At 41.9% G+C, this 12,871-nt stretch overlaps 1 protein-coding gene across 6 annotated transcripts in view; it reads left to right on the top strand.

Annotated features, from left to right (window-relative positions):
* igf2bp2a (insulin-like growth factor 2 mRNA binding protein 2a) overlaps nt 1-12,871 on the top strand; it is a 52,226-nt gene extending 39,355 nt beyond the window's left edge. For 2 of the 6 annotated variants that reach the window (XM_083908638.1, XM_083908636.1), the window contains exons 8-16: nt 1,678-1,800; nt 4,657-4,792; nt 6,687-6,824; nt 7,274-7,342; nt 9,462-9,581; nt 10,017-10,091; nt 10,287-10,418; nt 10,756-10,869; nt 12,316-12,871. In XM_083908638.1, the coding sequence (XP_083764764.1) occupies nt 1,678-1,800; nt 4,657-4,792; nt 6,687-6,824; nt 7,274-7,342; nt 9,462-9,581; nt 10,017-10,091; nt 10,287-10,418; nt 10,756-10,869; nt 12,316-12,450 (1,042 nt within the window). In that variant the 3' untranslated portion in view covers nt 12,451-12,871. Of the gene's footprint in view, nt 1-1,677; nt 1,801-4,656; nt 4,823-6,686; nt 6,825-7,246; nt 7,343-9,458; nt 9,582-10,016; nt 10,092-10,286; nt 10,419-10,755; nt 10,870-12,315 lie in introns of all 6 variants that reach the window. The other 4 variants (XM_083908639.1, XM_083908637.1, XM_083908634.1 and 1 more) reach the window with 4 other exon arrangements.

Here is a 12,871-nt window from a genome sequence, read left to right as displayed (position 1 = left end):
GACGGACTGAAATGTGCTTATGCAGAGCGTCGTAGATACACTTCTGCTGACAGATTAGAGCCACAATGTCTGCGCGACCATAATCTCATCCTTTAACCTGCCTGTGCATCTTTTAATCTCACTGTGCTTACTCTGGCTTTGACCACTAACAAAGTAAACACGGTGCAATGCGACTTCCCTCACACAGACGAACATGTGATCGTAGATTAGCATAAGAGAAACGGCGCCGACGCATCTAATACGGCTTGACACTTTTAACGAGACACTTTCTGCCCGACGTAAAGAAGAACTGTTCACCTTTAAAGGTGCATTATGTAATAAATCTAAAGCAACTGGCCATAAAATCCTCCTAATATGTCACAGAGACTCAGGAATAATGTTCATATAACAAACTGAATTCACCAACAACAACAGTACAGACAAAATATTTGCATTAAAATAAATATTTTGCAGACTGCAAATCATGTTTATGTTTTTGAAATCACGTGCGCCACCTACCACTGTCTACCAATCATTGCAGTCAATAGAGTCTCAGCTGCCGAGCAACCACGGGTTGCTAGTTACGTCAGAAAACGAAACCTAAAAGACCTCTGTATTTTGAATTTGAATGTAGTAACCGTTTTTGGCCACATTCTTACATATGGCACCTTTAACACGCACAAAAATTATGTTTGTCTTCATTTATTTGTTGAGTGTGTTGTTGTTGAGATTACACTACTTTACATTACACCTGCTGATTTAGATTTCATTTGACTATAAACATATTGCCACAGTCTTACTTACTTCCTTACTTTGTCATTTGATCATCTGGTGTCTTAATATACATTTAGAATTGGTTTAAGATTTAATTCTGGTCACATTTTTTCATGTAATAACCTGTTAAATGGGTGTCAATTTGCTGAAATCCAGAGAATTCAAAGGCTGGAATATTGTTGCTGCGTCATGGCTCTCACCCTCTTGATTTGACGGGTAAAGAACAGTTGGACTATGCAACAAAAAGGAAGAATTTGGCAAAACTGTGTATGCTTTATTCAGAAAACATCACAGCTCAAAACACTAAATTAACCACCAGCATTTTGATGTTTTTCTCGTTGAGTTTCAATGCAATCGACCAAATGTGTCCACTGTAATCTCCCAAGAAGAAACCAGTCAATTGGTCTTTCACCTCTTCACCTTCATCTGTCAAACCGTGAAGTCCTGCTCTGCACAAGTCACAATAACTCCTCTACACCTGCCTTCACCTTTGCTGCCACACATTTCACACAGCCCAAGGAGGAGAGAGGCGCAAACGCACAGTTGAAACCTGAGCCGCTGAACTTGGCCTCGAAACTCACAACACTGATATCGCCCTGCTGACTATTGTCCTGCTGACTATCCCAAACAAATTTCACTCTACAGCTTTAGAAATATACTCACTGATCTAAGCTCCAACACACACACACTGTGAGTATATGAATCTTCCACAGTAGTTTGTACTTATCGCGTCTTAACATAGTTGCCCTGTGCCAACAGCAGCACTTGCAGCTGGGCAGCTGTCCACATTACTGTCCACATTACTGTCCATCCCTGTCACAGCATCACATTCCTCACGCTACGTCAGCGACACACAGCAGAACATTGTCTGTCCTAACCTGTGTGTGTGTTTCTCTCTCTCTCTCTCTGTGTGTGTGTGTGTAGGACGGAGGAGATCCCTCTAAAAATCCTGGCCCACAACAGCCTGATCGGTCGGCTGATTGGTAAGGACGGCCGCAACCTGAAGAAAATCGAAGAGGAGACAGGGACCAAGATAACCATCTCCTCGTGAGTCACCTCCCAATAATCTGTGACACTTGCTCAAAGTGCTTTCTCTGCATCTGCGCTGCCTGGGGCCGCACAAGCTTTAGTAAGAAACAAGCAAACTCGCTAGAGCGCTTCTGAAATGGCAAATACAACAGCGCCAATCAATCCTGAGCAATTACCAACATGACCCACACACACACACAGGCAGAGGTAGAGCGATTCACCCTCTGTTGACAAAACATCGAACTTGGTTAAATTATGTGTTGTACATCTATTTTTTTTATAGCGCTGGGCACGTTAACGGCGTCACAAAACGTAACATAAAAAAAAATGTGACTGTCCAATATTAGAAACAGAATAAAAAGTGGAAGAAAAAAAAGTGCTCCCTGTCTGAGTGCATGCCCACACTCAGTCACAGCAGCTGCTGTTCCTGCACCATGCAGCTCCAAGCTTCTTCAATGCAGTCTGGATGAGTAGCACAACCTGAAAAAATATGTGCTTGGCGCTGTTGACGCCGTTCATGCCGGTCAACATTAACTCATGCCGCGTTTCCATGATGACTGACCGGAAAAAGACGTGCGGGACGTCATGTCTACGTGAGTCCCGAAAGTAACGCAGTTGTGTCCAGGCACCGTTTACCAGTTAGCTCCGTTAGCTGCATTAGCTCCTTTAGCTCCGTTAGCACGCCTACAGTCGAACTGGAGCGGTCTGTTTATTAAACGAAAAGAGCAGCGCTACAAATAACTAGCGTACCTGTGTACTGACGCTAAACTGTTTTTAAAGTTTAGCGTTACTTTAGAGACTCATTTTAACAATCCGGAGTCATGTAAACATGACGTCACGTGCGTCTTGGAAGCGTGTCATGCGTTAACGTTAACGCCGTTAACGTGCCTAGCACTAACTTTTTAAGCTTGTGCTTCTCATCCAGACTGCTTTGAAGAAGCTTGGAGCTGCGTGGTGCAGGAACAGCAGCTGCTGTGACTGGCACATGTGGGCACGCACTCAGACAGGGAGCACTTCAGTTATTCTGTTTCTAATATTGGACAATCACATTTTATTTATTCGCGAGAAGCCAAAATCAATTTTTGCAACCCTGTTGAGCATCATCGGTTTATTTTTAGCAGTTGCAGAATCCACTTCTTAAGTCTTTTGTTGGCGTTTCTTGGCGCACATGGCTGCATAGAGGAACACAGGGGGAGACACGTGAAGCCGACAGCCTTCGTCAGCATTGTGTGAACTTATTTGTCAGTGGATTGAATAAAAACGGACCTCTGTTTATGTTTCAGAGTTACACACTACTGGAGCTTTACGACTATTGCACTGTTGTGTCTCCATGAGGCCTGAGAACATAATGTGCCTTGAGGAGGAGACAGGGAGGTGGAGAGACACAAAGAGAGAAGATTCAAACAATGCACTCAGTATTGATGGATCTATGAAATCCTCTGAGAGCATCTGCTATGTCCTGTAACACTAAGGAAAGAATAGATTGGTTTTTTGCTTTAAAAGCCTAAAGGCACTATATTTTTACATGTTACAATGTAACTTGCTTTGTGAAGAGTTTACTTATTTTATTCATAAAAGAGGCCAGAATTGATTTCTTTTCTCTCTCCAGAGCTCTTAAGAAGCACCTTTTTTCAGAGCTATTTTGTCAGTATCACTGTTGTTTTTCATTCAAGACTACACAGTGAGAACTCAAGGTCAAAGTTGCAAACAAAGACCGTGAAACGATTTGATGGAGGTTCGAGTTCAATTTCATTTTGTTAAATTTTATTCATAGTTTTTGGGGGGTTTTTTCCCACCAATTTATGGCTCACTTGGGAGACAAATGATATGGAACTCTTATGTCAGCCACAGGTTGTTTCTCAGTTTAATTAAACCTTAAAAAGTTACAGTATGCAGAATTGCTGGAAAAACAACAGCTGTTGTTTGCTCGTTCGCGTGTTATCAGTCATGACACTGAATTCTGCTGCTGGCGTTTTATTGCACATGTTCTGTTGCTTTTATCGTGCCGCTGTCTTTTAGAGTCGGTCCCTTTATTTTTTTTAATATTTATTTGCAGAAAAGAGGTAGTTTTCTGAGAAGGACTTAGGACAGGTTTAGTTTTTCGGTCTAGTTGTGAGGTCTGTAAACGAAGCCCATAGTAGGTGTGGATATGTTTGTCTCCCTCAGATCACTCGATCTTTATTATGCTGAAAGGTCATTATGCCAAATGCTCTTACTCTTACTGACTGTACCTTTAATTGAATGCTTGTATTTTTTGGTGATGAAGCGAATGGCGAGTTTCCACTAGCGCGACGCTACTCACCTCTGCACGGCACGGTTATTTTTGCTTTTCCGTTCGTGATAGAACCTGGTATTTAAATAATTGAAAACATTTAATAACGCGTTTATGTATTTAATTCCAATTTTAAATAATTAATGACACCTTATTTATTTATTAATTTATTTATTTGTTTGTTTATTTAATTAATTAATTTAGGCACTTAGATACCTAGTACTTTTTTGACATAAGAAGTCATTAACATGGGAGTCGTTTTAACCATTGATGTGACTGCTTTGTTGTTGCATGATGGGAAGTGTTGTTTCCAGTGTTTTTTTCCCCCCACTCTCCTCCTTATGAGTTCTCTTATCACTAGATTGTTTTTGTTTTTGTTGCTGAACAACAAAGGTTGATGGGTAGTTTTGATGCTGTTGACACAGAGCTTTCTGTCACACTTAAGTTAGATCAACAGGAAATCCAGTGAAATAACAACTCAATCACCTCCACTGATTGGGAGACCGTGAGCAGAATATGAGCAGGCCTGTTTCTTTTATTTGTGTTTCCATATGCATGTACTCACATCTCTCTCTCTCCCTCTCTCTCCACCTCCCTTCCAGGTTACAAGACTTAACCATTTACAACCCCGAGAGGACCATCCATATCAGGGGCAGCCCTGAGGCGTGTTGTAAGGCCGAGGAGTTGATCATGAAGAAACTGAGGGAAGCCTATGAGAACGACATTGCTGCTTTAAATGTAAGCTCATCCCCAGCTGTGTGTGTGTGTGTGTCTGTGTGTGTGTGTCAGGATCTCAGGTTGACTCACACACAGTGACAGGTGAACAGCGGAGAAGAGTGATGACATACAGTCCAGCGAGATAATATCACGTCCCCATTCAGGACATGTTAACCACCACGATGAGCAATGCCCGTTGTTGTGTGTTTGGTAAATGGATAACAGTAAACAATCGCCGCTGAATGGCTCATCGGTGACTCGAGTGTTAGAGGACAGCGCGTCTGTGGACGTGTGTGTGTGTGTGTGTGTGTGTGTGTGTGTGTGTGTGTGTGTGTGTGTTCCACGGAGCATCTGACTCATACTCACCTCCCTGCTGTGTGTGTGTGTGTGTGTGTGTCTGTGTTCCCGTTGTAACACACTGCGTTTCCCAGCATACATCTGATATCTGTAGGCCGCTGTCTCTCTCTCTCTCTCGCACAGCTCCTCTTTCACACTGCTGCCCTGATGACAGTCAGAAAGGTCAATGACAGAGGAATGTAAACTGTGATGATAATGCACATCTCATGCACAATGAATGCTGAATTGTGTTGATTGTTGTAAAGTGTGTAAAAGATTCTTCTGTAGTCGTATATGTGTATGTATATTTCCTTTGCTACAGCCACACAAATATCTCTAGCGTCTACATTAGTGTCTTCATTTTCATTGTCCCAATATTGGCTCAGAAATAATCATCAAGAAGGAGCACGCAGCATGCGGTTAAATAGTTCTGGCTGGCGCGAGCAGTTCTGGCACCTGTTCGAGGCCAGAGCGTCTACAGTAAGCGGTGAGGGCCATCTAGCGTGATACTGTGGCTATTACACAGGAACTCTGTCTCTTTCTGGGGACATGGAAGTGAAAGGAGAGCGCTTGAAATGAAACCAGAATAGCTGACTTGACTTTGAGGAGAGGAATATTTTTGTCACACTGTTACGACACCAAACTAACTGTCCTGTGGAAACCCACGTTTAAAAGGAGCTGAGAGAAGCTGAATCTGAAGCGTTTTTCAGATTATGCAGTGGATTTTCTCAAAAGATATTTTTTGGGTTCAGACAGAGTTGGAGTTCCTCGTCCCATAAAGGAAAACTTTACCACATTTGGAAGTGGAAATAAAATTCACTTTTATTTGAGGGAGTGGCAGTTTAAAAAAAACAAAAAAAAAACAGTTTACTTAAGATATTTTTTCACAATCAGTTAATCTGCCAAAGAAAACTTTCCAAAACCTAGATATTTATTTTTAATTTCATGTAAAAAAAAAAAACAAGAGAAGCTTTAATCTGGCAGATTTGTCTAGGATTAATAATTTAACTGTTAGTGCTCACGCGGCACAGATCAGTGCCATAGGTGCACCTTTGGTAAATTGCCCTGGGAATAATACACAATGCCTTATATGGACATCCTGGGGGTGTGTGTCTATAGGTCACATCTTTAGTGTGTTTTTGAGTAAACGTTATGATTCATTTTAAAATCACATTTTTAGTAGCGATATAAAGTAACAATAATTGTGCAGAAGTCACAAAAATAGACAGTTTTTCTTTCATAAAAACAAGACAAGCCAAATTTCACAATTTCAATCCGATTTTCAACATTTTCAGTACTTTTTGCCCAGGTGTGTTTATAGAGTTGGTGAAAACACCTTTACCTTGAAGTTGATGTAAAAGCAGGGTATTAAAATCTTTTTCCCCCGTTGTGGCCCCAGATAAAATGTGCTTAAAAATAGTTATTTGACTATATTTCTATATATATATGTACAACAGGCTAATCTGTAAAACCTTTGCTCTTAATGACACCTGAATGCATCATCTTGTGTCTGGTGGTTACTCAGAAACACTAATCATTATTAATCATCTCTGCTTTTTTTCCCTCTGCTTCTGTAAAGCAACAGGCCAACCTGATCCCAGGCTTGAACCTCAACGCTCTGGGCATCTTCTCCTCTGGTCTGCCAGTGCTGCCCCCTGCTGCTGGACCACACGGCGCTGTGCCTTCTGTGGCACCAGCAGGATACAACCCATTCTTCGTGAGTAAGCCCGCCCCCCCCACAGCCATAAGAGGTGGCGGCAAGACAAAATAGTCTTTTGTTTTCTTTTGTTTGAATGTCTCTCTGGCCAACGGAATATGGCAGGGATTTGATTTTATGTGGGAAAAGCAAAGCGGGTTCTACCAGACCACTTTTTGAAAACTAAAACAGAGACAAAACAATGCCGTGTTGACTTACAATGATGTTTACAGCTTGAAACAACCAGAACTCTCATCAGATGAGTCAGGTAATTGTTCAACAAAGTCTCTACTCATTGCCTGATGAGAGGAAGTCTAATTGGCGTGAGACACTGTGTGAGAATGTAATTGCTTTTTCTCTCTTTTTTTTTAATATTGTGTAAAACAGTGTGAGGCCCTGAGTTGTATACATGAATGTGTATTTTCATGTGTGCTGTCTGATCGGCTTGTCTTTTTTTTTTCATCTTTCAGAGTCAGTCTCCACACCTCAGTGGCCTGTACGGGGTTCCTCCAGCATGTGCCATCCCTCACCAGCACTCAGTATGTTCAAGCCAATCTAACTTTATTTATAAAGACAACACAGTTGGCCAAAGTGCTTGTACACAGACATAAAAGACAGTAAAAAATGGTAAATCCAACGTCTCAAACTGAGTTAAAGAGAAAACAATGTGTTTTAAGAGAGGAATTATAAACAGGAAGTGCATCGGCCAACTCATTCCACAGTTTCGGAGAGGTGACTGAAACAGTGACTAATCTGCTGACCTGAGAGAGCGTACAGACAGATACTGTGGGGCAAGACATTTCAAAACAAATGAAAGAAATGTTAACATCAATCCGGAAACAAAATAGGAGCCAGTGAAGTGCTGCAAAATTCGGAGTGATGTGCTCTGGATTTTTCGTACCAGTTAAAAGCTGAGCAGCGGTGTTGAAACCAACTATCGTCGAGCGAGTGATGTCTGGCTCATTGTGATTGTGATAAAATGATGGATGGCGAGAAAGTTGAAAGAAGCTGTATTTTCCCTAAAATCTACAAAATGACATAGTTAAAGGGCTTATTATGCAAAATGAACTGTTAAGTCATTTAAATCCTTATATTTGGGACTCTGGAGGCCCTATCAGTCGGCAAAGTATGAAAAAAGATGACTCACTCATGTTTTTGTGGTCCTCCTCAGTCTAAGTACAAGAGATAAAACACAGGATGTTGACATCCGCGCTTATTGGGTCGTCACAACGTGCAAAAATCCTGGAATTGTTGCCTCGGGGAGCTTAGTCCGTAAAACACTCGAGAGTGCAGCCGAGGGCAACGGTATCCGAAAAACCAGAAGTCCACAAAGTCCGCGAAAAGTTATATTCTTGGCTCCAGAGTGCAGCACAGAGTCCTACACAAACTTCCAGCATCAGAGGATTTATCTGTCCAGTGGATACATGTTATATATGACGGCAATGTGCCTGCTAGAGCCTGCAAATGATCACTTTTCTAAATGCTAACAGCTGTTAGCTCCAAGTAGCCTCTGTGGCTGATGTCATTTCCTGTCCCTTCAGTTTCGTTTTAGTTTTTTTTTTAAGGTGGACCTTTATGGTGGACCTAAAGAGATGCTACTAAACCGTTCTAAACAGGGCTGTTTTGGCAGGGTGATTGAACTGCTGTGGTGCTTCATCCTTATGCTATTTTGACCAAAGCATGTCACAGACATGTTCATTAGGACACCAGGGAACTAGGTTAACTTGGAGAAATAGGGTATAATATATTCAATTTAAAGCCTAGCTTACACTATGCTGTTTTCATCTGATCAGCCTGCGGCGACCTGTCAGCGTCTCTCTGGAAGTGTCTCAGAGGGTTAGATCTCATTCCCAGCAATAGCATGATCGTAATGTTATCTGATTCCCGCGATGACTTCAACCACCACAGCAATCAGAGACCAGAGCTGTGGGTGATGGTGGCTGAAACATTAACAGGAATACAACACCAGTCCATCAGAGAGATGACAAGAGGAGGAGAAAAAAGGAAAGAAATACAACATCAAAAAAGTGTGACAGCGATCACAGACATCGCTACTACAATAAATGGTTGAGGTTTTACCATGAAACCGAGCTGAGGTCATACTTCTCAAGTGTTTTCGGCTTTTTTTTATGGCAAGAAGTAGACTAAATCAATAATAATAATAATAATAAAAAACATACTGTAAATAACACATTATTGCAACTTGCAGTCAGCATGCTCTGTTGGACAAGTGGGGTCAGGCATTCCTACCTACCATAGCTGAGTCACCAGCCCACCACAGACATGTCTGGAAGGAAACTTCAAAGTTGTAAGCTCATAAAAACTTTGAACTTCACAAACACAAGTGTTTCCATGTTAAGAAAAACAAAAACACAGGGCGACAATCATGTGCAGCAACAGGAAATATTCCATCCATTCTTTATCCAGAGGGAAAAAACCCTCACACAGATCTCACACGGTCATTTAAAGCTGACATTTTTTACTTCAATATGTCATTGTATTGTTAAATCTGCACAAAGAACTGTGTTATTCTATATTCCAAAGAAGGCAATATGTTTCACCTGGTATCAATCATGTTTTTTATGCATTAGAGCTTATTATTACAAAAAAAAATTTCTTTAGAAAAAGAGTAATGTGTTTTTATTTTGTCCTCAGCAACAGGCTCCAGAACAGGAGGTCGTCTACCTCTTTATTCCAACTCAGGCAGTCGGGGCCATGATCGGAAAGAAGGGCCAGCACATCAAGCAACTCGCCCACTTTGCTGGAGCCTCCATCAAGGTGAGTTTAGTCCCCCCCCCCTGACCTCAGGGATCAGGGAGGAAGAAGACACTCAAACCATCTCTGAGTTACCGGCACGAAAGAAATGAGTGGACGCATTACAAATTAAACAGGTTGTTAAGTAGGGGGAGTGAGTACTGGCTGAGTCAGCAGCGCAACATGGGCCACAGCTGAGCATGTTATTTATTTATGGGTCAAAAACAAAGAAAAGTGGGGATGACTCGCGAGCAGAGCATTTCAGAAAGCCCCTGAAGTCCCGTCTGCAGAGGTGAGACAGCTGGTCGGCAAATCCGCGAGGCACGTAATCCCCGTTGTTTTTAGTTTCCTCCGATGATTCAGTGGTTTGCTTTGACACCAGAGCCAGGAGCACCAAGTTTAGGCCATCTTTTCTCCTTATATGACTCCACTACTTGTGTGTTTGTGTGTGTTTGTCAGATTGCCCCAGCTGAGAGCCCAGACGTCGCTGAGAGAATGGTGATCATTATTGGAACTCCAGAGGCCCAGTTTAAGGTAAAAACATCACGAATGTGTGTAGAATATAAACATATAAAGGTAATAGTTTAAGTTGAAGTGTGACATTTAAAGCTTTATCGTTCAAAACTCATGATTTTGTCCTGTTCAGTATCTTAGTAAACAGCAGTGGATCACTGTGTGTCCCCATTTTCCCCAGTCTCTCCTTGCCTCATACCCTCCTCTGTATTCCAGGCCCAAGGTCGGATATTTGGGAAGCTGAAAGAGGAGAACTTCTTCTTGGCCAAAGAGGAGGTCAAGCTGGAGACGCACATCAAGGTTCCTTCAACTGCAGCCGGCAGGGTCATCGGTAAAGGAGGCAAGACGGTCAGTTCACACTTTATTCATTTATGTTGAACTTGAACTGTCTAAAGTGTATACTAGATCCTCAGAAACCTTTTATGTTATGTTGTAATATAATGTTTTTTCTGGTTGACTCTCTCCTAATTCCTTTTTTCTAAACCCTATAAGCTCATGAATGCCTAGAATTAAAGGCAAATCTTACTTTTTTTGTGAGGACACCCATGCTCTCATGAGTTAATGTACTATTTGTGACTGTCATATTTATACAGTTATATATATATATACGATATATGCAAGTACCACCTTGTTCTTACAATGTGAGGCTGAGGTGATGACCCTGACGTCTGTGTCTGTGTTTCAGGTCAATGACCTCCAAAGCCTTACGAGCGCAGAGGTCATCGTACCGCGGGACCAAACTCCAGACGAGAACGACGAGGTCTTTGTGAAAATCATTGGGCATTTCTTTGCCAGCCAGGTACCAAAAAAAAATTCTTACATGTTCTAATAAGAGGTAAGCTGTAGTCTGTGCTAACAATGCTCAAGAAAAACAACACAAGGTCAAGTAAAGGTTTGTGTTCATGAGCTCATGGTTCATATTTGGGACGATGACAGCCTGTCTGGAGTCCAATCATTCCAAAAAACAGAGAAACAGTTTTAGGGACTCACGACCCCCAAAATACACTGGTTGCGGAACGGCATCTCCGATCCGGTGACGTAGCTAATACGCATTCATTCTATTCGAGTCAATGGCCACGTTTACTTGATGTTTTTCAATTCCAAATTAATTGTTCGGAATTAAATTATTCTCCTTCGAGTTTACATGGAAATAATAATTCCGAATTGAGGTTTACTTGGAAAACACGTTAAATCGCCTTTATATAATTCCACTCTGTGGCTTGGGAAGGGTTCTGATTGGACATGGGGCGCACAAGCGTACTGTCTACCATAAGAAAACACACTCCAGCTGGCTACCGGCTTTTTTTTTTATCATCTCGGCTTTAATGTTACGCCATGGACACAAACATAAGAGACACAATACAAACGTTGGCAGACATTTTTATGATACGCCTGATCTTTAAGCACCAGCTTGATAATATTATACATTATATATCACGTTTGTAAGCTGAGGAGAAGAAGAGAAGTAGAAGGGCGGAGGAGGGAGGAAGAAGAAAAACAACTACTTTACCTCAGCCCACTCCTGTATCCCACTCCTAAATCGAAAGAGCAGTGGATAAAAGTCCTAAGCAAGCACTCGTGCACCCAGGACTTCCTGACTCCGTATACGGATGTAGAATGCAAGAACTATTGCAAAAAAACGGTCTTGGGACTCCAGCTTTGCGTAAACAGGCGCTCAGAGCACTAGCGCATCCGTTGTTCTGCAACCAGTGTATTAAACAAAAGCAGTGGATGTTTTTGTTCATTTGAACTGCTGCAGGAACATGGAATATAAAGTAAAGGCCCTTTGTCTACATTACACATAAAAGGCAACAAAAATTAGCTTCATTTTAAAGTGATTTATATACTTAATTGGACTTGCTTACACTACAATACAGTGTGTATCTAGACTTCATGGAGTGTTTTTTGGCACTCCTTTAGGTTTCTTTTTTTATAACAATCACACATCAGTGCACAAGCATATCACAGTCCTCATCACCAGTTGGAGTTTGCTCAGTTGTCATGGAGATGGACCTATGTGTGAAATCATGACAGCGAGTCAACTTTCTGATCCGTCTCCATGGCAACTGGGCACACTTGAAAGTTAAAAGTTCCACGTTGTTGTTTGGAGCCGCTATTTCTGCGAGTGAGAAGAGTTATCTGGTAGAGTAGCTGCATCATAAATTTTAAAAAATTAAGTTTTTTATCATACATGTGTCATCAGTCAGCTACCCGCTTCATCTTACATATGGTGTCTTTGCAACAGACTGCACAGAGGAAGATCCGAGAGATCATACAGCAGGGCAAACAGCAGGAACAGAAACACCAGCAGGGAGCCGCCGTGTCACCGCACCACTCCAAGCGACCAGCAGGGGCGGCTTCCGTGGGCGCCAGCCAATGAATGTAGCCCTCTCAAATGGACAGAGACCTACCCAGACTAAGGCCAAGGCCAAGGGGGACATGCAGGGCAGACCAGCAGCACCGGGATCAAAACCAAAGAACTTTACTATGGGGGAAGCAAGTGAGAGCCAAAGGCTGAGGGCATTGTGTGCACTGCCATCCCTGTGAGAGCAGATAGTGGGAGAAACCGTACTGATTTATTCAAATATCACACACACAAAAAAAAGACCAAAAAAAGAAAAAAAAAATCGACAAGAAAGACGGAAATGGCAGAGAATTTGAACGGAACTGTTGTTTTCACAGTCAAAAAGGTAAACAGGAAATAGTGTGTCGCCCTGCATCACGTTATCTCTTTAGGTGGACTAACATAGGCCTAACTAACGGTTTAAAGCAACTGTGTTTAACACAAGCGTATAAAAGGC

The sequence above is a fragment of the Microchirus variegatus genome (assembly GCF_963457635.1).
Source record: "Microchirus variegatus genome assembly, chromosome: 22".
Classification (NCBI taxonomy): domain Eukaryota; kingdom Metazoa; phylum Chordata; class Actinopteri; order Pleuronectiformes; family Soleidae; genus Microchirus; species Microchirus variegatus.
Note: the sequence above shows the minus strand (reverse complement) of the source record. Positions and strands in the feature narration are given on the sequence as shown.